We start from the raw sequence: 24,719 nt of genomic DNA, 5'->3' as shown, positions 1-24,719 counted from the left end.
AAAACTACATCAGGGAATTTGTAAGGTGTATTGAGAGACTCCCATTTAGATCTTGACACCACTTCTTTATAGAATCTTTCAAAAATGTGAATTATCACTTTTTTGAAGTGGCAACATGCTTCATTAAAGAACGTTGCTTGTGGAGCAAGTAATAACAGTAAGCTATAGTGTTGGATCTTTGTAGGGCATTCTCCATGAGAAAGATAGTTCTATCAATTTTAGCTACCTGAATTTGGTAAAATAGTTTGGTGAAATTGTAAAATTTGAAAAGTTAGGGGCTGGGTACACTGGCTCACGCCTGTAATCCCAGCAGTTTGGGTGACCAAGGCTGGCAGATCATGAGGTCAGGAGATCAAGACCATCCTGGCTAACACGGTTAAACCCGGTCTCCACTAAAAATACAAAAAATTAGCTGGGCGTGGTGGCGGACGCCTGTAGTCCCAGCTACTCTGGAGGCTGAGACAGGAGAATGGTGTGAACCTGGGAGACGGAGCTGGCAGTCAGCCGAGATTGCGCCACTGCACTCCAGCCTGGGCAACAGAGCGAGACTCCATCTCCAAAAAAAAAAAAACTTGAAAAGTTAATGTCAACTTACAATTTTTTTCTCCATCATGGAAATTAAACATTACACATCAGTTTTCTTAAATCATCATTTAACTGTGCTTTAATCATGTTAAATTGTAATTGATCTAAATAATAATGTAGTTTAATAGATAAGATTCCATAATAATCTTTTTGTTTTGGTTGCATGTGTTTTAACAGGTGACTTGCTATTATAGTTTATTCATATAGGGAGCACCTACTGCGTACAGATTTGTATTTGAGAACTCAATATTGTACACGAGTCATCTTGAATGTGAATAATACAAGCTTATAACTTTGGCAATATTTCTCTAATGGGCATGTGTGCTATTAAGAAAAAATACTGCCCAGGATTAAAAGTTATAGCCTAAAATATTGAGTGTGCATTTCCAGTTTATTGTGTAAACTAGTTGGCATTTTTTTTTCTCAGCACAAATACAGTGGTATGACATTTTCTTCATTGCTAGATTACTTAGTTATAATTCTTTAGGAGTCTGAATTTGACTGATCCCTACAGCTGTTAACACAGATTTCCCTGGTTTATTTCACCTTATGGTATTGCTTCATATTCTCAAATTGGAATATTACAGTATTTCATCCTTGGGATTCAACAGTTTTGGTTTGCTGAGAAATCAATTACAGGTTAAGTGATTTCTTTGAAACATTAAATAATGATAGGTGGTTTGTTTACTGGGAAAAGAGAATAAATGTTATCAGTGAATTGGGATAAAGTCATTATTTTGGAAAGGCAAAGAATATAAGTAGTTTATGGAACAGAATATGGCTTCCTTATTTGTTTTATATGTGGGGCTCATTATCTTTAACCTTTGTTGATCATTGTGGAGTCAGAAATGAGGGAAACGCTCACCTTGTGGCTTTCCGACCTTCCTTTTTCCTTTTTAAATTAGAAATAATGCTGACCTCTCAGGATTGTTAATGATACTTAAGAATACACATAAGGAGATGTATTCTGTCTATTGCTGTCTCGTTTACTTTACTATATGAAGCCAGTTGAGGAAGCTATAGGTATAAGTGGCAATGAGAGCTTCATCTAATCTTACAGATTTAGAGAATGGAGATAGAGAGGATAATTTGGAAATCCAGTTGATGGAATTTGTTAGTGAACTGCCTGTGGCGGAAGGCAAGATGAGGGAGGAGGTCAGTAGTACTAGTGCTGTAGACAGTAGAGACTCCACATAACTAGGAAACATGCCTTTGCAGAAGTTGGTGAGAGAAGGAATATTAAGAATTAAATAGCTACAGTGGAGCTCATCTTTAAAGAAAAACTAGCCTCTTGTTTCTTAATTAAGCAATTTGACATAGGGCGATTGACTAGACAGTTAACTAGTAAATTAACTCTGTAACACAGCACCTTTGCAGCTTGTACAATTTAAGTTCATACATAGCATAGCAAAGTATCAAGTAAATACATAACATGAATGACTCAAAACTGAAAATCCTGTCCACTTCCTAGGAGCCTTGTTGTCTTCTGCATTGCCACCCCGACTCACTCTCTCAAGGCTTGCCCTCCTATACTAGTTTTCCATAAGTTACTGATGATGCATACTTTAATCAGTGCTTGGTGATCTGGCCAGTCTCAATTCCAAATCTTTCCTTTGCCTGTGCTGAATAAAGGCAAACATCGTCAGATGTTTGTAGAAGCATTAATGAGCCTGTAGTATTACCGAAGGCAAAGCAAGCTTGCAGTTAGATCTTGCACCATCAAGTCTTGTGCTCCTGTGCTGTTTTTTTCTCTCTCAGAGCCTCATGGGCTCTGTGAGGCTTGAGTGAGCACATACTAGCTGGTGGGCCTGCTCTTTTGGTCCTAGCAATGCAGGAAGGCAACATGACAGCTTAATGGCTCAGATACACGTTGGCAGAAAGCCATTCTTTAAGCTTTGAATTGTGGTTAAGACCGCTTCTTCAAAGTGGTTTTCATTTTTACCACAAATGTAGGTTTGATCATTATAATATAAGTTACAATTCAAAAGAAGAAATGTATTGCTTTGTATTAACACTCAAGCAAAAAAGGCATTTCCTTTTTCATGTAATGGTGTTACATAAAATGTTTTGGAAATCTCTTCTCCGCCATTCTGAACATAGGAATTTTGATTCCCATCATTTTATTTTAGTTTATTGGGTTATTTTTAAACTCATGTGTAGAATATCTACAGTGTCCTATTTTATATGTGTTTAAAAGTGGCAATTGTCATCTTTAATTTTTTCCTTAGGGGCAGGCTTCTCTGAAATAGCTTAACCCCTTATAAACCTAACTCATGATCTTTCCTTTGTGCATTAGACCTTATTTTGAAGGGCTCCATAAATGCTCTGGTCTGTGTTATTGAAAAGGAAAGATGCACTGCTGGATTCAAGTACATGAAAATACCAAACTGTGTGTCAAAGGCTTGGCTGCTAAGAAATTGGCCAAACATGGTTTGATGGAGGCTGGGCTGGTACTGTGTCTGTGTAATTTCTGCCAACAGAAAAAAGAACACAAAACCTCTTCATTAAATGGAACTATATGTAGATTCATGTTCTTTTTCAATTTAGAAAAAAAGCGTTCTTTGCAGAATTCTGATTGATAGTGTAAGCCGTACATTCAGAAGACTGTCACAGTCCCTACTGCAATTGTAACATAGTGCTCTTCTGCAGGAAAAATGCAAGAGAAATTGTTTCAGAATCAGATTTATGACATACATATATGTGCACACACAAGTGTCTTTATGTGTGTATGTATGTAGTCAAGGTGTGGCACCCATAACAGATGTCTTTAGATTTCCTGAATTTTGTGTTTACAGCTTTATTTTTTACTTTTTTTTTTTTTTTTTTTGAGACAGAGTCTTGCTCTGTCACCCAGGCTGGAGTGCAGTGGCACGATCTCAGCTCACTGCAGCCTCCGCCTCCTGGGTTCAAACGTTTCTCCTGCCTCAGCCTACTGAGTAGCTGGGCTTACAGGTGCCCACCACCGACTTACAGGCTCACACCACCATGACCAGCTGATTTTTGTATTTTTAGTAGAGATGGAGTTTCATCATGTTGGCCAGGCTGGTCTCAAACTCCTGACCTCAGGTGATCCACTTGCCTTGGCTTTCCAAAGTGTTAGGATTACTGGCGTGAGCTCTACCATGTTTACAGCTTTAGAAAACATTTTCTTACTTCTAGTAATCAAGGAAAAATTTACTCTTTACCCTTACAAAATTTAGTCAGTAGCTGAAGGATTGGGAAGGTAATGAAAGAAAGTTGCCTTTCAGATTTTTTGTTGCCTCCCTCACTCACACTAAATCAGTGCTGTATCATAGAAGATTTTAGGTCAGTTAATGCACTTTACAATTATGTCATAAAAATTCATATCCGGTCACCTTTTTTTTTTTCTTTTTTTTCGAGATGGAGTCTCACTCTGTCACCAGGCTGGAGTGCAGTGGCGCCATTTCTGCTCACTGCAACCTCCGTCCCCCGGGGTTCAAGCAATTCTCCTGCCTCAGCCTCCCGAGTAGCTGGGACTATAGGTGTGCACCACCATGCCCAGCTAATTTTTGTATTTTTAATAGAGACGGGTTTCACCATGTTGGCCAGGATGATGTCGATCCCTTGACCTCGTGATCCACCTGCCTCCCAAAGTGCTGGGATTACAGGCGTGAGCCAATGCGCCTGGCCCCTGTCACTCTTTTCACAACGTAGTGTCCATAATTGAAATGCAATTAAATTCTGTCCTAATGCAGAGTACGTGGAAAATCATGAACATTATAATCTAGTTAACATTTTGAACCGAATTTACCAGTATAAGAACTTGCGCAAGGTAGTTTCTAAGCTGGTTTCCTCATCTGTATGATGAGGATAATGATACCTACCTGGTAAGATTGATGTGAAGGCTGGGCATGGTGGCTCATGCATGTAATCCCAGCACTTTGGGAGGCTGAGGCAGGGGGATCACTGGAGCTCAGGAGTTTGAGTACAGCTTGGGCAATGTGGTGAAACCCTGTTTCTACAAAAAAATACAAAAATTAGGTAGTCATGGTGGCTCGCACCTATGGTCCTAGCTACTGGGGAGTAGGATCACTTCAGCCTGTGGAGGTTGCAGTGAGCTGAGATCACGTCACTGCACTCCCGCCTGGGCAACAGAGGGAGACCCTGTCTCAAAAAAAAAAAAAAGAATAATGTGGGTATGATGTGAGATACGCATACAAAGTATGTAACATAATGCCTGCCCTGCAGTAGCTGCTATTGTAATGTACTTCATATGGATAGGGACCGTGTTTCTTATTTGCTGCTATCTGTTCCAAGTGTCTAGTGTGGTACCTAACACCTAATGGGCACTTACATGTGTGTTGAATAGTGAAAGGGAAAAGGAACCAGAATCTAGGAGAACAATTAATTATTACCGTTCTCCCTCATTCCTCTTCATCTCAGTTTTAGGTGAAATAGGCAAGAGAATTTCACTACTTAAACAATTTGAAGTGAGGGTGAGAAATAAGAGAGAAAGTGCAAGGAAGAAAACTGTGTGACATCTTCTATGTACAAGCCAGTTTTCCATAATCACATTGTGGATTTTCCATGGAAGATGTTCAGTCCCCAGCAGTCTTTGTTGGGACACACACAAAGCAGGCACGAAGCCCATCATGTAGCAAGTCAGGGGAAAGGGATGCTTGCTGCCTGCTGTCTGGCCGCCCTTCCTAGGGAGGCATGGATTCTAGAACAGACTTCACTATGCTTCTCTCTCGTTTTGTATCCTTACCTTGATGGTAATAGGAACCATTTATATTCATACATATACTCCTCAGATTCCTTTTTATTTCCTTTTTATTGCTAGTTTTGACAACTACTTGTCTGTTTTTTCTGTTACTGGGCAGCTGGAGCCACCTGACCTGGCACTAACATAGGACCCTTCACAGCTGAGCTTAGTTATCCCTCTCTAAGCCATAGTTTAAGGACAAACTAAATATATTTTTTTGTGGTAAAATATACATAATGTAAAATTAACCATTTTAACCAATTTTAAGTCTGCAGTCCAGTGGCATTAAGTACATTGATGTTGTTGTGAATGTACTTAACCATCACCACCATCCGTCTCCAGAAATTTTCATCCTCCCAGACTGAAACTCTGTGCTCATTTAACAATAACTCTACATTCTCCCTTCTCCCCCAGGTCCCTAGGAGCCACCAATTTTTCTGTCTCCAAGAATTTGACTACTCTAGGTACTTCATATAAGTGGAATCATATAATATTTGTCCTTTTGTGTTTGGCTTATTTCGCTTCGCATGTCTTCAAGGTTTATTCATGTTGTGTTGTAACATGTATCAGAATTTCCTTTTCAGCTGAATCATATGCTGTCATATGTATGTATGTACCACATTTTTGTTATCCATTTGTTCATTGTCAGTGTACATTTGAGTTGTTTTCCACCTTTTGGCTATTGTGAATAATGCTACTATGAATATTAGTGTACAACTGTCTTTTAATTCCAGCTTTTGTTTTTTCTGAGTATATGCTCAGAAGTGGAACTGATGGATCATATGGCAATTCTATGTTTAATATTTTGAGGAATCATACTGTTTCCATAGTGGCTGTACCATTTTACATTCTCACTAGCTATGCATGAAAGGTTCCACTTTTCCCCATATCCTTGCCAACCCTTGTTACTTTATTATTGTTGTTTTTGTTTTAAATCAGAGCCATCCTAATGGGTATGAAGTGGTATCTCATGGTTTTGATTTGCATTTCCCTAATTAGTGAGGTTGAGCATCTTTTCATGTGCTTATTGGCCACTTGTGTATCTTCCTTAGAGAAATGTCTATTCCTTTGCTCATTTATGAACTAAGTTTCTTTGTTGTTGAGCTGTAGGAGTTCTTTATAAAATCCTGTATCGATATTTGATTGTATGTATTTTTAAGGCAGTATAAATACATACTTGTTTTGAAGGGACCATTTCAGTTTCACAGTATTCATTAGATTAGATATCATTCAGTAATCCAGCCTTGAAAGAGTAGTAGTGGGCTTACTGGACACTATTATAGTGCTTTACATATATGAACCTTTTTGATTAGAAGTACATTTATCTGTGTTTTCCATTGAAGAAACTGAGGCACAGAGAGTTTGAGTAAATTTCTTGCTCCAGGTTACACCACTAGTTTGCAATAAAGCCAGGATTTCAATTTAAGCAACCTAGTTCCTGAGTCCATGCACTTAGCCTATATGATAAACTTTGTGTGTGCTCTCATCAAGTGACACTTTTCAGGTCTTGAACACTGCTTTCCCTCTCCCAAAGATTTATCTTACTTTTTCCAGTGGCCAAACTAGAAGGCAGACAAAATCATCAGGGAACTGTGACTGAAATTCATAAAGGCATGTGTGCCATTTTAAAAGCAGTTCATAAGATGAAGTGAGGCCTCTGAAGGAGTTACTAGTAACAACTGAATAAACACTTGGAACCTCTTTAAAGTTTCATTGTGTTTCTCTTTGTGGAAAACCCTTAGGTTTGAAGTGATTCTTTCTTTGAGTCAGGCATGTATTTTCTAAAATGGTTTCCCTAGTGAAATTTGCTTACTGAGACATTTTTTTTTTTCTGTAAATTCTTTACTTATCTGCCTTTCTCTGTTTTTATTTTAAGCCACTTGTATTCTAGAGTTGGTGCTTGAGTGGCCATCAGTTGATGTGTAGAGAATGCAATTTTATCTTGTATCTTGTAGTTTACCTAAGCCAAACTTAATTGGTAATACAAAACAAAACTTTGTCAAATTATATAATGCATTTTAAAGCAAAATACAATTTTTGCTGCTGCTCATTATCACTAATAATCATGTGTAGGGTGTGTGGGTTTTATGTATACACTGCGGAAGGGGAGATGAGAAATGTAGATCTCATTTCTCTTTCGAAATTGATGTTACTAACTGGGTGACTTTTTGCTGTGTGTCCTTAGTCTCCTTTAATCTGGGCCAGTTCCTCAGTTTTTTTGTTTTGTTTTGTCAACTATTCCATAGTTGGGGTTTGTTCCTCAATTTGGCTTTGTTCCTTATGTTTAGATTCTGGTTCTGTGTTTTTGGCAGTAATAGAGTATCAGAGAAGTGATGGTGTATTCTTCTTAATGTACCATATCAGGAGGCATTTGATGTCAGTTTGTCTCATTCAGTCTTGATATATGAAATTGGAGTAGTTTGCCCAGAGTCTGATTGCCCCTCTTTTTTTGCAGCCATAGATTTAAAAAATTTCTTTTTGAGGCCGTACTTTTCATTTAAGGCTTTCATATAAGATATTAATGGAGACCCGTATTCTCACAGCTTACTTGTGCTGTCTGGATAGTGGGGCTTGTGTTAGAGATTTAACCCAGGGGAATCCCTGTCCAGGTATGGATATTTGGAAAGACATTAACCAAACCTGGAAACAATATTGGAGGTACCTAAAAATCCAGGTGCTGAGGGTGGCTGCAGTTGATGCTGTTAGTTACCCTCATTTAGATCTTTTCATTCTTCCTGCTTCTTTACATAAACTGCTGGCAGAGTGTTATAGAGAAGTTCATTGGTGTTTTTTTTTTTTAATTGAAAAAGGTAGAATAAAAGGACTTTTAAAAATTAAGTAAATGAGGCTGAGTGTGGTGGCTCAGGCCTGTAATCCCAGTACTTTGGGAGGCCGAGGCAGGTGGATCACCTGAGGTCAGGAGTTCAAGACCAGACTGGCAAATATGGTGAAACCCTATCTCTACAAAAATACAAAAATTAGCTGGGCATAATGGTGGGTGCCTGTAATCCCAGCTACTTGGGAGGCTGAGGCAGGAGAATTGCTTGAACCCAGGAGGTGGAGGTTGCAGTGAGCCAAGATTGTGCCATTGCACTCTAGCCTGGGCGATGGAGCGAGACTCTCCGTCTCAATAAAATAAATAAATTAAATAAAATAAGAAAATGGTGCTTTTCAGATGTTTCTATACAGCAAACGTAATGAGAAGGAAGTACATTTCTTCACCTGAAGTGGCCAGTTGCATGGCATGACTTTGAAATCTACCCCATAGGATGTGGGTTTTTTTTGTTTGTTTGTTTGTTTTTTGCCACCAGGTCTCACTCTTGTTGCCCAGGCTGGAGTACAGTGGTGGGATCATAGCTCACTGCATCCTGGTATTCCTGGGCTCAAGCAATCCTCCCGCCTCTCAAGCAGTCCTCCCGCCTCAGCCTCCTAAGTAGCTGGGACCACAGGCGTGCAATACTGTATTAGTTTGTTCTCACACTGCTATAAAGAACTGCTTGAGACTGAATAATGTATAAAGAAAAGAGATTTAATTGCCTCAGTTCAGCATGGCTGGGGAGGCCTCAGGAAACTTAGAAGCATTGCAGAAGGCAAAGGAAAGACAAGTACCTTCTTCACAAAGCTGCAGGAAAAAGAGCATGTGTGGAGAAGGAACAGTCAAACATATAAAATCATTAGATCTCATGAGAACCCACTCACTATCATGAGAACAGCGTGGGGGAAACCGCCCCCACCTGCTACCAGGTTCCTCCCTTGACACGTGGGGATTATGGGGATTACAATTCAAGAGATTTGGGTAAGAACACAGAGACAAACTGTATCAACCACCACACTTGCCTAATTTTTAATATTTTTGTAGAGATGGGGGTCTTGCTTTATTGCTCAAGGCTGGTCTTGAACTCTTGGCTTCAAGTGATTCTCCTGACTTGGCCTCCCAAAGTGCTGAGATTACAGGTGTGAGCCATAGTGCGTAAGAGAGAAACATCTTATAGGATGTTTCTTCATTAAAAACATGGTTAATAGATGAGATTGTCCAGAACACATCTTGCTTTGATCACCTTTGTTACTGTGGCCAAGGACAACTTGTTATACCTAGCCAAGTTTCAAGCAGCATTGCCATTAAATGTAGTTTTTAAGGTAAGAGCAGGTTTGAAACTAGAAATTGAAGTAGGGCAAAGGCTGACATAGTGTCTTACTCTTCTTGTGTAACTTAAGCTGTTTTCTGCACCTGTGGGTGGAGAATGAGTAAACTTTTAAAAGTAAAATTACATATTTATTTAATAATGTATTTTCAAATATTAACCTCTTCAATCATATTCAATAGGTACAATATTTAAGTAGTTTCTGAATGTTTTGTTTTTATAAATTGTATAGATGAACGTCTGTGAAGTTACATCATTGTTCATTTGTCGTAATAGCATATTAGGTCCATAAGGAGATAAATTTGTGTGTCTTGTTCATTGATGTATACCAGTTACCTATAATTGTCCCCCTACTCAAGGTGCTCAATACTATTTGGTGAATGAAAAATCTGGACACAAGGAGCAACAGTAGTCTTCTAATGAGCCTGTTATGTATTTTTTTGTGTGCGTAAATTACTAAGCAGCTTCTTAGTATCATTTAACTTTTCATACTATTTGTTATCATAGAATATAGTAATAATGTATATCACCTATTTGTTTTCTTCTTCTGCTTCATATTTGCCTTGGGGGTATGGATCAGGTGGCCTATTTTTTCTCCAATCAAATGTTGCTTCATGGTTCAGAAATCCCAGTACTTTTGAGCTGCCTAAAATTTATATACGGTTTACAGCAGATTGGTATAACATTTAGTTTAATTATGAGTTTGGATTGTTGATGCTTTTTTAAAACTTCTCTCCAGCACATACTTCACCATGTTTCTTGTCTTAATTAATTTTAATCCCATTATTTTATCTCATTTTCTGTGTTAAATAGAAGATTTGTGAAATAGAGAAAAATAAATTACTTCTAGTTTCACAACCCAAGGGCAAGTAGGGTGTCCCTGTGAGCTTGTTTTTTTCAGCCAGCTATGTTTTTCAAATTAAAGTTCTACTAGTGTTACTAGACAGCATTCTAGATAGATTAGATTTTTGCTTTTTGTTTTTTTGGTAGCAGTGTAATTACTATATTTTTCTGTATTCAAAAAAGTTTTTTCTTGTTTTTTTTTTTTTTCTTCTGTGATTTTTGAATTGGTTTTCTTATGTGAAGCATCTGTTAGCCGGAAACGGTGTTAAGATGGTGTAGTTTTGATAACTTTTATCACGTTTGTCCTCAATACATTTGTGGTCATATTCACCTATCTATTTAAGGAAGTATATAGAAGCAAATGTATGTGGTTTGGGAGAAAACAATACCTCCTCTGTGAGCAAAACAGAAGTATATATATTAATGTGTATGCAGGTTTTTTACTTACTTGAAAATTCTAATGGATTGGAGGATATGTGGGAACCTCAATACTATTTACAGGTAGGAAGCACTATGTTTAGCAATAGATTGCAGCTTAAAAAAACTCATACTTCCAGGTGTATGAAATCAGATTTACCTACACTAACTAGCATTTTCCCCAGCTGTTCTTACTTTGAATATAAAATCATTGTTTTCTTAGAAGAGGAAAGCTAGTGAAATTAAAGTAAAATGAATTTGCTAGTTTTAAATTTTTACTTATGACATATATGTGGTGAAGAATGTAAATTTTCTTGAGCCATAGTATTATATGAGCCTTACTGGGTGGTGATGGTAAGCAAATGTTTTCTTTGTTCCCACTATCAGTCTGAGGGAAAAATATACAGAACATAGAGCGAGAAGGAAAGGGCATTTTACAAATCAACTATATCCTGGTTCATTTTTGCTTTTTGTTGCTGTTGTTGTTGTTGTTGTTAAAGCCCAGAATCATAACTTTTTTCCTTTAAATGTATGCCAGCATTATTACATTTAATTAAAACTAGATTTTATATAGTATGCAGAAAATTTGAGAATCCTACTCATGCAAATGAGATATTGACAGTCTATACTTAGCAAAAAGATAAATTGGGTAGTAGCAGCGATTCTTTGTTACAATGAGGAATTAACTCATTTCATGGAGTTAAAAGGGCCCCTAGACACGTAAGGATTGATTTTTTTCCCATTATTAAATACACCATATACCTATTATCAAAAATGTTTTACATAATAATTGCCTATACATGGTTGGTCCAACTTATTTCTGGTTTGATTCTCAACAAGATCATGTCAGTAGGCACCTTATTTTTAAAATAGAGTGCAAATAAAGATAAAAATGTGTACCTTCTTTTCCAGTGTCCCTGTTGCAAGATGGAGAGACAGTATAATCAGTTATTGATTTATAATTCATTAAATTATAATCAATCTGTGAGTAATTGATAGCTGACTGCTGTCATTCTGCTGAGAAGTGATTATTTTGGTTGCAAAAAATAAATATTACATTATGAATTTTGTTTAATCAAATTAGTAGTGGAAGTGGACTTTGGTAAGTGCAGGATGCATGTAGTACCTTAGCGTAACTTGACAGTTTTTAATGTGTATCCCTATGGAGATTTATTAAATAATTAGAATTTAGTTTGATTGTGACCTCAGAATTATGCATTGTCTTTTTCTGTTTTATTTTGTTGTGTTTGAGATAGGGTCTCAATCCTGTTGCCCAGGCTGGAGTGCAGTGGCTCAATCACAACTCACTGCAGCCTCCATTCCCAGGCTTAGGTGATCCCCTCACTTCAGCCTCCAAGTAGCTGGGACTACAAACTCCAGCTGCTACACCCAGCTATTTTTTGTATTTTTAGAAGAGACGGGGTTTTGCTATGTTATCCAGGCTGGTCTTGAACTCCTGCACTCAAGCAGTCCACCCACCTTGGCCTCCCAAAGTGTTGAGATTACAGGCATGAGCTCTTGCGCCCAGCCAGAATTATGCATTGTCAACCTGCCTTATTCCTTTTGAGTTTTTTTCAGAAAACTAATTTTCTTATTCTTTCCGTACTCCAATATATACAGTAACCATTAGCTTTAATGAGATAAATAGGAATGTGATTGCATATGCATTAGAAGGATCAGGATTGCATGCAACTAATAGAGATGTCTTATTATATACAGAAGAAGCAATTTGATCTTAGTAACATTTATGAGATTTCTAGCCTTAGGATAGCACCTAGAAGGATGTATCGTTTTGTGTAAAATGCTGTCCAGACTCAACAGGCAAATATATTGAGCTCTTTTGCACATATTTTCTGTGGGGCAGGAGTGTTGTTGCACAGGCGTGTTTTGTAATTGTCAACTTGATCTAATGGGCATTTCCAAAAAAGGACTTAGATATTCAAATTAATATTTACTTGTTAATCTAATATTGACAGAATTTCAGAGCATCAAGGAGAAAAATTTACAGTTGAATTTTGAGTGCGATGAATCTCTTACTAGTCATGTAATAAACCTGTGTTAGAGTCTGTGTTACATACATCCCAAAGGGCACTTGCTGGTTACATATTTAGTATTTGTAGCTGGTATGATGGGTGGCAGCATCATTAAAATGCTTTATCTCATTTGTTAACTGTGTGTCTCTAAAATTTTTACCATTTTAAGCCTTAGGTAGAATTTGGTCATACCTCACTTTGCCTCTCTTTATAAAGTATAATACTGCATATTCACATATGTATAAATATCTATATCTAAAGAAGTATCTTAAAGAGTATCTTAAAGTTTTTGGCTTTTGTAAACTATTCTGTATGTAACCTTTAATGCAGTTTTATTGTAATCATATGCTACAGTGGTACATTTAATCAGTGTAAAAAATTTTTTTGTAGAAAAAGATTCAGATTTTTGCATTTAATTCCATAGCTGGAATTCATGGGTTGATCAGTAGTTCAGTGTTTTGAAATCTGCGTTCCTCAGCCACTTTGCTGGTGTTACCAGTAAAACATTGTGTTTTGTTTCTTTCTTTGTTTTTGAGACAGGGTCTTGCTCTGTCATCCAGGCTAGAGTGGAGTGGTGCGATCTCAGCTCACTGCAGCCTCGACTTCCTGGACTCAAGTGATCCTCTTACCTCAGTCTCCTGAGTACCTGGGATTAGGGGCTCACGCCACCATGCCAGGCTAATTTTTGTACTTTTTGTAGAGACAGGGTTTCGCCATGTCTCAAATTCCTGCAATCAAAACAATCCACCCACCTTGGCCTCCCAAAGTGCTAGGATTACAGGCATGAGCTACCATGCCATGCCTTGTTTCTTGATTTTAGAAATTGAGTATCATGTGGGATAAAATCAAACAGAACTAATTATAAATAATTCTTCTTTCAAAACTTGGGTTATTTGCCCATTTTTTGTGCTATTTCAATTAAAGCCATTTTTCAATATTTTAGGTTTAATGAAAATACTAGCCGGGCGCGGTGGCTCACGCCTGTAATCCCAGCACTTTGGGAGGCTGAGGCGGGCGGATCACAAGGTCAGGAGATCGAGACCATCCTGGATAACACTGTGAAACCCCGTCTCTACTAAAAAAAATACAAAAAATTAGCTGGGTGTGGTGGCGGGCGCCTGTGGTCCCAGCTACGTGGGAGGCTGAGGCAGGAGAATGGCATGAACCCGGGAGGCAGAGCTTGCAGTGAGCAGAGATGCGCCACTGCACTCCAGCCTGGGAGACAGAGCAAGACTCCATCTCAAAAAAAAAAAAAAAAAAAAAATACTAAAATATTCCACTCACAGATGCTTAATTGCTTGTGAATTATCAATTCATAAACAGTATCTTAGGACAAATGAATTAAATGGGATCCTATGACTTTTATCATCAAAGTTAATAATCTTGTGGGACATTACAAATACAGTAGAGAAATCTTTAAGTCAAATAAGACTTCATACCCTATAACTGTGTTTATAAACAGGTTACTTAACTCTTTATAATTGTAGTCTTGCTTCGAGGTCTTTTTCAAGTGCTGTGCTTTCACTGTCTCAGAAGTTTACCCTTCCTGTTTCAGAGGAAATAACAGGGTATCACATAGAAACCACAGTTTATTCTTCATATACTTATTTATCTCTATTAAAATCGTATTTAGTTCCTTTAGTTATTTTGGCTTAACTACTTATAGCTAAAAACAATAATAATTACTAGCTATTATTGAGTATTTACTGTGTTTCAGGCACTATTCCCTCTTCTCCTCTCCCCTCTCGCTTCTCCCCTCCTGCCTCTTGCCTCTTGCCTCTCCCCTCTCGCCTCTCCCTCTCGCCTCTCGCCTCTCTCCTCCCCTCTCCCCTCCTCTCTCCTTCCCTCCCCCCTTTCCTGTCCTCCCCCTTTTCCTTTCCTCTCCTCTTTCCTTTTTTTGATGGAGTCCTGCTCTGTCTCTCATGCTGGAGTGCAGTGGCGCGATCTTGGCTCACTGCAACCACTGCCTCTTGGGTTCAAGTGATTCTCCTGCCTCAGCCTCCCAAGTAGCTGGGATTACAGGCACACGCCACCGCACCCTGCTAATTTTTATGTTTTTAGTAGAGGCAGGGTTTCACCATGTTGGCCAGGCTGGTCTCGTACTCCTGACCTCAGGTGATCTGCCTGCCTCGGCCTCCCAAAGTACTGGGATTACAGGTGTGAGCCACCGCCGCGCCCAGCCTTATGTGTTTTCTATATATTAATTAATATGTTTAATTCCCTCAACAACTCTTTGAGGTAAGCACAGTCACTGTGTCCTTTTTACAGATGAGGAAACAGGTCTAGAAAGTCAAGTAACTTCAGGGTTACACAGCAAGTAAATACTGAATCATGGATTTGAACCCAGCCAATCTTACTCTAGAGTCTTTCTCTTAACTGCCATGTTGTACTCCAGTTCCAGCCTGAATTGTGCTTTCTTGCCTTTGCTCTTGGTTTTCTCTTTGCCCTCTCCCAACCAGTTGAAATGCTTCTATGTTAGGCCATTTTAAAAATAGGCAAATTAAATAGTTAAAATCTAGGAAGTCTCATCTCTGCCTAATGCTTAATTACTTTGTGACATTGGGCTTGTTGCTTTTTACATTTTTTAAATGAAGCCTATGTATACCCAATAGAATTTTCTTTTTCTTTTTTCTTTTTTTTTTTTTTTGAGACGGAGTCTTGCTGTGTCATCCAGGCTGGAGTGCAGTGGCACAGTCATGACTCACTGCACCCTTGAACCCTTGGGCTCAGTCTCTTGTCCCACTTCAGCCTCCTGAGTAGCTGCAACTACAGGCAAGCACCACACCACCAGACTAATAGAATTATTTTATAATGATTACATAGGGTATATAACAAATGTGTAGTATAGTGCCTGACACATGATAAACTTTGTGAGGGTCTTTGGCTAGTTGTTTTATTGGTAAGTTATCTCTAAAAGATACATCTAATCAGTGTGTTACTTGTTCAGAGTGCGTTTGTAAGGCTTACTTAGGGCGTGTTGTTGGCATGTTTAAATGTGTATTTTGTAATTTTGGGATACAAATGCTTACCAGAGGATTTCTGTCTTCATGTTCTTCAGTGAGGTTGAAGTATAAGTCATAAAAGATTTTATGATGCCTGAAAAGCTTTCTGTAGAGTGTGTCATACGGCTTACTTAACTTTATTTTCTTTATTTTTTTTTTCCAGGAAATTTGGTGAGCGGCCTCCACCTAAACGACTTACTAGGTGAGTATTATATTAGTCAGCTTTTTACACATACATTTTATGAAAGTATAAATCCTATTGTTTTAGATATTATATTAATAGATACCCTTGAAGTCATTCAAATATTACTATCTAGAGCATAAACTTATTCTCAAACTTCCTTTCCCTCATCTCTCCTCCCCTCCCTCACCAAAAACAGGAACAAAAGGATATAGTTGAAAAGGGAAAATGAAACCTTTCTTAGAGTTAGTCTTGAGTCTTATGTAGTGAATACAACATGGACAGCAGTGCAGGTAGCTTTCTATATCTAGCTATGGTTAGCCCATCACAATTTGTTGATTGCAGGTAAGATTTGAAAGTAAATGCTTTTAGGAAAGAATTTTAAGGAAAACAATTTTTACCCATTTTAAGAAAACACACGTTTTATCTATTTTTAATGAGTATAAGTTGTACAATATACATTTTAATTATGAATGTTAAAAGTATTTGTCTTGAAAATGATTTTTAAAATTTCCAGCAGCCAGAATTGTAAAATAAAGAGACCTAGTTCTATGGCCATGTCCTAGAGTTGATGCAAACCTTGTGTTATTAGCAGTTTATTTTTGGTGTCGTTCAAGAAAATGATATATATGTATGTATATGTCTGTCCTTTTTCTTCATAAACTCAACAGAGATCACACTCTATCATTGTTCTACACCTTTTAATGCCACTTAACAGTACATCTTCTACCTTGATATTTCCCCTTAATGGCTCCATGGTTTTTCATAGTTTTCATACCACTTTTATATTTCACATTGATGACCATTTAGGTTATTTCCAAATTATTGCTATTATTTTAAAAAGCTGTTACACTTAAAGAACGATGGGGACCTACAGAAGGATACAAAGGACAGTTTGAAGGGGAAATCTGGGACACTTTGGTTATCAAGATAAATAATAATAGTAATAGATTAAAACCCATGTAATAAAACAACAGCTTAGAAGTCTATACTGAGTTAATTAATCTCAGGATAAATATTATTTATATAAATAAAAGTCACTTATAATTAATAAATGGGGCAAAGACGTTAGCTTTTCCTTACAGACGCATGTCGCCTAATAAATGTAGAAGGACAAAAACCTGGACAAAATATGTAAAAACAGTTTTCCAGCTATTGAACATTAGGTATAGAAGGATAAGTGATTCCTGAGAAACTGGGAGTCCACAGAGGGCAAGACAGTTAGCAGGGCTGCAAAGTGGAGAGGAATTAACTGTGTAAAGAGGTCCAGAGATCTACAGAGGTTTCTTTTCAGTCTTCAGCTGCTTATTGATCAGCATGCATGTGTAAGAAAACTACTCCGTGGTGGGGATTGGGGAAAAATATCCCCAAAAATCAGAGGAAACAATTTCTAAAGTTCACTGAGGGCTATGAATTGTGCCTGTTAACAGTAGCCAGAGTGGAAAAATCTCATGATTTATAGGGCATTCGCTAGAGTGCTCAGAAGGGTTTTGTTTCAGTAGTGATATAAAATTGGGTCCAGGCATGATGCTCTGTTTTCACCTGGCAAACTTACAGAAGGATTGAAAGGATCAAACTTAATTGTGTACCAGAACAAAGCTCAAGAATATAGGAATAGAAAAATATCCAGCACTCCCTCAGAAAGGCAAAATCAAAATATACCAGTCATACAAAGGAGCAAGAAAATATCCATAACAAGAAAAATCAGTGAATCAAATTCAACCCAGAAATGACACAGATGATAGAATTATTAGATAAGAACATTAAAACAGTATTTTTTTTTTTGTTTTTTGTAGAGACAGGGTCTCACTATGTTGCCCAGGCTCGTCTTGAACTCTTGGCTTCAAACAATCCTCCTGCTTCCTTGGCCTTCCAAAATGCTGGGATTACAGGTGTGATCCACGGTGCCCAGCCTAAAACAGTTATTATATTTGTGTTCTGTATGTCCAAGATGTCAAGATCAAGAGCTAGGAAACTTTTTCTTTAAAGGGTCAGTTGGTACATATTTTAGGTTTTGTTGCCCATATAACCTCTATCATACTACTCACCTCTGTCGTAGCACAAAAGCAGCAATAGACCATATGTAAACAATTAGAGTGTCTGTACAGTGAAGTATAGCTTTATTTGTAAAATGGGTGGTGGATAGGATTTGGCCTACAGACTGTAATTAGTAGATACCTGAGCTAGAGGAGAGGTTAAATAGAGACATAGAAGATTGCACGCACACACACACACACACCACACACACACACACACTCTCTCTCTCTCTCTCTCTCTCTCTCTCTCTCAAATTAAATCTCTAAAGATGAAAAGTACAATATTTAAGGTGGAAAAGTACACTTGGGATTAATTTTGGAATGGACAAAGAGGAGATTAGTAAACATGAAGACATAGCAATAGATACTATCTAAAATGAAGCACACAAAAAGTCTGAAAAAAGTGGTGAGCATTAGTGAGCCATGGTTTATTGTCAGGTGACCTCATATATATGTAGTTAGTCATAGTAGGAAGAGTATGACTAAAACAATATATGAAGAAATAATGGCAAAAATGTTCTAACTGGAAAATTAGTGAAAACTAAAACCACAGATCTAAGCCGGGTGCTGTGGTTCACGCATGTAATCCCAGTACTTTGGGAAGCTGAGGCGGGCAGATCTCTTGAGCTTAGGAGTTCAAGATCAGCATGGGCAACATGGTGAAACCATGTCTGTACCAGAAAGTTAGAAAAAAAAAAAAAGTTAGCCAGGAGTTGTGGCACGTGCCTGTAGTCCCAGCTGCTTGGGAGACTGAGGGTGGGAGGATCACTTGAGCCCAGGAGACGGAGGTTGCAGTGAGCCGAGATCACACCACTGCACTCCAGCCTGGGTGACAGAGTAAGACCCCATCTAAAAAAAAATCAGTTAATCCTGAGTACAGAAACCACCCAGAAGCACTTTATAATCAAATTGATTAAAGTCAGTGATAAAGAAAAAAACAACAGAAAATAAAAGACAAATTATGCACAAAGGAACAAAGAGAGGATGACAGCAGGTTTTTTATCTGAAACCATGCTATGGATAAGACAGAGCAAGTGCTTTGAAGTGCTCAAGGGGAACCTATACTTGTCAACCTAGAATTCTATACCCAGTAGATACATACCGTTTTAGGCATATTAAAAGTTGAAAGAATTTATTGCAAATAGGACTTAGCTACAGTGTTAAATTCTTCAAGCAGAAGGATGATCATACTAGATAGAAATCCGATTCTGTACAAATTACCAATATCAAGAACAAGAAAGGTGATATCACTATAGAGTCACAGATGTTTGAAGGATAATTAAGTTAATATTATACTTAACTTTTTGCCAATAATATTCAACTTTTGAAGAAATGCACACAATTTCTTGAAACTAGCAAACTACCAAAGCTTACTCAAGAAGAAAGAGGTAACTTGAATAGTCCTATATTTAAGGAAATTGAACTTATTAACCTTCTGACAAAACTGCGGGCCCAGATGGCTTCACTGTTGAATTCTACTATATATTTAAGAAAAAAATTATCTCAATTCCATACATACTCTTTCAGAAAATTGGAAAGCAGGACATACTTCTCAGTTCATTCTGTGAGCATAGCATTACCCTGTTGCAAAAAGTAGGCAAGACATTACAAGAAAATGAAATTACTGTCCAGTATCCCTTGTGAACATAGTTATAAAAAGTCTCAACAAATTTTCAAATGGAATCCAACAATGTATTAAGGGGATGATACATCTTGACCTAGTGAGCTTTATCTCAGGAATGGAAAACAGTTCATGCAATTCAGTATATTAAGAGAACAAAAAAGGAAAATCATATAGGTATCTCAGGGGATTTAGAAAAAGCTTTTGACATCCATTTTTAATAGAAATTCTCAGCAAACTTGGAATAAAAGAGAATTTCCTCATCATAGCGTGCCTATGAAAAAACTACATTTAACAACATGCTGATTGGTGAAACACTGAATGTTTTTCCTCTAACATCAGGAACAACACAAGGATGTCTGCTTTCACAGATTTCATTTAACATTGTCTTTTGAGGTACTATAAGGCCAGAAAAAGAAATGAAAAACGTCTGGATGGGAAAGAAAGAAGTGAAACTGTCTTTATTTGCAGATATCATGATCATCTGTATAGAAAATTCTGTGGAATCTTGCTACTAGAACTGATAAGTGAGTTTAGCAAGGTAGTAGGATACATGATTAACATACACAACTAAATTGTGTATACTAATGAGCAATGGGAAATTGAAATTTGAAAGCAATACAATTTACACAGTAGTATAAAAATATATGTAATTTCTCGGGAGAAGTCTGACAAAAGGTGCAAAAACTCTACACTGAAGACTACCAAACATTACTGGGAGAACTTGAAGTCCTAATTAAATGTTCTTCAGGTAGAAGACCTAATATTGTTGAAATGGGCTGGGTGTGATGGTTCACGCCTATAATCTCAGCACATTGAAAGGCCAAGGTGTGAGGATCACTTAAGGCTAGGAGTTTGAAACCAGCTTGGGCAACAAAGTGAAACCTTGTCTCTACAAATAATAAAAAAAATTAGCTGGGCATGTTGGCATGTGCCTGTGGTCCCAGCTACATTGGGAAGCTGAGGCAGGAGGATTGCCTGAGCCCAGGAGGTTAAGGCTGCAGTGATCCATGTTTGTGCCCCTGCACTCCAGCCTAGATGACAGAGCAAGACCCTGTCTCAAATAAATATATATATGGTTAAAATGTCAGTTCTTCTCAAATTGATCCTGTGGATTCAACACAATCACAGTCAAAATCTCAGCAGGCTTTTTTGTAACAGTTGACAAGCTGTTTCTAAAATTTATATAGAAATGCAAACAACCTTGAAAAAAAGCAAAAAGAACTTACACTGCCTGGTTTCAAAACTTACTATAAAGCTATGGTAATTTAAAGTATTGTATTGGCATAAAGATAGCTAAGTAGACCATTGTGACAGAATAGTGGCCAGAAATAGTTCTTCAGATATATGGTCAGTTGCTTTCCAGTCAAGGTACAAAGGCAATTTAGCTAGATTTTTTTTTAAATGATAGTCTTTCTAACAGTTGATTGTAGAACAATTGGATATCCATTGCTCCTTCAATCTGCCCCCCATACACAAAGTAACTACAGTCTATACACAGTACCATATTTAAAAAATAGCTAAATGTAGACCTAAATGTAAAACTTTTTTTTTCATTTTTTTGTAGATTAATGTTTTGAAATAGAATTGTATCATTTGGCAAGGTTTTGTTAAAGTCTACATAAATACAATTAGGAACGTATACAAAATAAACAATCCTAAATGTAAAACTTTAAAGTGTACAGCTTTTAGAAGAAAACAGAAGAAAATGTTGTTTTTTAGGCTAACATTTCTTAGACACTAAAACACAATCTGTGGAAGAAATTGATAAATTTTACTTCATTAAAATAAAGAACAAAGATGAAAAGGACTCTGAAAAGTAAATCATAAGGAAACAATCCATTTTTAAAGGGCGGAAATGGTCTGAACAGATACTAATCCAAAGAATGTGTGAATATGACAAATACCCATTAAGGAAGTGCAAATTAAGACTACAGTGAGTGTGTTAGTCCCACTGGTTTGCTGTAACAGTGTACCATTAACTGGGTGGCTTATAAACCACAAATTTATGGCTCATAATTCTGGAGGCTGGGAAGTCTAAGATTAAGACACCAGTGTGTTTGATGTCTGTTGGGAGATGCTTCCTGGTTGATAGATGGCCGTCATCTTTATGTGTCCTCACATGGCAGGAGGGACAAGGGCACTGATCCTATTCTTGAAGGCACCATCCTCATGACCTCATCACCTCCCAGATGCCCCACCTCCTATTAGGTTTCAACGTAGGAATTTTGGGGGGACACATACACTTTCTAGGAGTTAGATACTATTAATACTATATACCTGTTAAAATGTCTGAAATTTAAAGGACTCATAATGGGAACAGTTAGTACTTTCATACACTGGCAGTGGGTATATAAAGTGGTACAATAATTTTAGAAAATAATTTAGCACTTTCTTAAAATGTTAAACCTCTACCATATGGCCTAGTTATTCCATTCCTACATATTTAATCAAGGAAAATGAAAACATCTGAATACAAAGCCCTGAACACAAATGTTCATGTTAGCTTTAGTTGTAGTAGTCACACATACATAACCCCAATATCCAGCAACAGGTGAGTGGATCAACAAATTGTAGTGTATTCTACAGTGAATTTCTATTAAGCAGTAAAAAAAGAAATGAACTTGATACATGCAACAACATAGATGGATCTTAAAATCATTATACTCAATTTTCTAAATATATCAGGAAAAAAGAATATGTACTGCGTGATTCCACTTACATAGAATTATAGAAAATGCAAACTGATCTGTACTGACAAAAAGTAGATCAGTGGTTTCCTGGGGATAGGGAGAGGCAGGAGGAAAGATTACAAAAAGGCAGAAAGGAAACTCACAATTGTGAATACCTTTATTTTGATTTTGGTGATGGTGTATACACATGCCAAAACTTGTCACATTGCACACTTTAAATAAGTGTATTTTATTATATTTCAATTAAATCTCAATAAAGCTGTTAAAAACGTAGAAGCTAGGGGCGGTGGCTAGCTGTAATCCAGACTTGGAGGCGAGGCGGGGATCACGAGGTAGGAGATCGAGACATCTGGTAAAAGTGAAACCGTCTACAAAAAAAAAAAATTAGCGGGAGTGGAGGCTGTAGTCAGCTACTCGGAGGCTGAGGAGGAATGGGGGACGGGGGCGGAGCTGCAGTGAGCGAGACGGCATGATCAGCTGGAGAAGCGAGACACGTCAAAAAAAAAAAAAAAAAAAAAAACGTAGAAGCTTTTATACTTGAAAAATATTCTGAAATATTCTGAAAGGGATTATTGTATCTTCTTGGGAAAATTCAGGTAAGTTTTTTTTGTTTTTTGCTTTGTTTTGTTTGAGACAGAGTCTGGCTCTGTTGCCCAGGCTAGAGTACAGGTGCCTGCCACCATGCCCAGCTAATTTTTAATTTTTAGTAGAGATGGGGTTTCACCGTGTTGGCCAGGCTGGTCTCGAACTCCTGACCTCGAGTGATCCGCCTGCCTTCGCTTCCCAAAGTGCTGGGATTACAGGTGTGAGCCACCACGCCTGGCTTCAGGTAAGTTTTATTTCTTTGTAAATCTCTGAAAGAGAACAAACTACAGATTTATATTGTTTATTATTGAAGCTAAAATAAGGCAAATTTAGCAAAAAGTTTGTATAACAGCAAATGGAAATGTAAAATCAATGACCAAATCTGTGATAAAATTTTATTTTATTAAGCACAAACTTGGAAATCAGAAATTTTCCCCTTTGATAATATATTATAATTTTAGGTACCATCTGGCCTTTTTTTGTTTTGTTTTGTTTTGAGAGACGAAGTCTGGCTTTATCACCCAGGCTACAAGCACAGTGGTGTGATATTGGCTCACTGCAACCTCTGCCTCCCAGATTCAAGCCAGCCTCCCACCTCAGCCTCCTGAGTAGCTGGGACTACAGGTGCACACAACCATGCCTGGCTAATTTTTATATTTTTTGTAGAGACAGGATTTCCCCATATGGCCCAGGCTAGTCTTGAACTCCTAAGCTCAAGTGATCCCCCTGCCTCGGCCTCCCAAAGTGCTGGGATTACAGGCGAGAGCCACCATACCCTGCCTTGAGAATGCTTTTTAAAATGTTTTTTTTCCTCCATTTCTCCTTTAAAGGATATTCAAGTTAGGAAAATTTTAGTATCTTTTATTTTATTTGATGAGAAATATTTTAACATTTTTTCTCTCCATTGGGGTGCAGAGAGTTTAAAATTGGGCAGATTTTATTCCTTAAAAAATCTTTGAAACACTATTCTTACTCCCATTTTCCAAATTAAGCAATATTGAAAAAGCATCCTGTTGTGAAGGTCATCTTTTAGATAGTGTTCTAAACATAGTTCTGCCTACACAAGAGTTTAAACTTTTGATTAAGGCTCGTTAATAATATATACTATTCAGTGTTACTATGGATTCATTTTTTTTTTTTTTTTTTTTTTTAGAGAATGGAGTCTCACTCTGTTACCCAGGCTGGAGTGCAGTGGCACAATCTCTGCTCACTGCAAGCTCTGCTTCCCGGGTTCATGCCATTCTCCTGCCTCAGCCTCCCGAGTAGCTGGGACTACAGGTGCCCGCCACCACACCCAGCTAATTTTTTGTATTTTTAGTAGAGACAGGGTTTCACCGTGTTAGCCAGGATGGTCTTGATCTCCTGACCTCGTGATCCACCTGCCTTGGCCTCCCAAAGTGCTGGGATTACAGGCGTGAGCCACCACGCCCGGCCTGGATTCACTTTTAAAAAAAAAATTACATTCTTTCAGGATGTATATTATAGGAATAGAGTGTTGGCTTTTAAGGATGTCCCAATCTCTTGAAATACTCCCTTTAATATGGCCCACAAGTATAACTTGTCAATTCAAAAAAAAAAAAAAACCAAATAGAATAATCAGGTGTTATACTAATGCATAGAACAATTATTCTTGTATTGTTGAGGCTTTTAGAGCCTCAAATCATTTTGTCATTTAGAGCCTGAAAATCTTAGTTGCAATGCAGTTAGGCATTGGTCTTCAGGAGTGCTTAGTGTGTCGAGTGGAGGTGCCTGTTTCTTAGATAAGAGTAGGCCTGAGCTCTGAAGTGCTTTTTTTAAAAAAGAGATATTACTCGACTTAATACTCTGTTGTACTAAGTGACTCTGCTCTGTTGTT

The 24,719-nt window shown here is 37.6% G+C and overlaps 1 protein-coding gene across 7 annotated transcripts in view; it reads left to right on the top strand.

Annotated features, from left to right (window-relative positions):
- LOC115830379 (recombining binding protein suppressor of hairless) overlaps nt 1–24,719 on the top strand; it is a 115,126-nt gene that overhangs the window by 49,460 nt on the left and 40,947 nt on the right. For all 7 annotated transcript variants that reach the window (XM_030800817.1, XM_030800818.1, XM_030800822.1 and 4 more), the window contains one exon: nt 15,912–15,950. In XM_030800817.1, coding sequence (XP_030656677.1) covers nt 15,912–15,950 — 39 coding nt within the window. The remainder of the gene's footprint in view (nt 1–15,911; nt 15,951–24,719) is intronic.

Source organism: Nomascus leucogenys, chromosome 20 (assembly GCF_006542625.1).
Source record: "Nomascus leucogenys isolate Asia chromosome 20, Asia_NLE_v1, whole genome shotgun sequence".
Classification (NCBI taxonomy): Eukaryota; Metazoa; Chordata; class Mammalia; order Primates; family Hylobatidae; genus Nomascus; species Nomascus leucogenys.
Note: the sequence above shows the minus strand (reverse complement) of the source record. Positions and strands in the feature narration are given on the sequence as shown.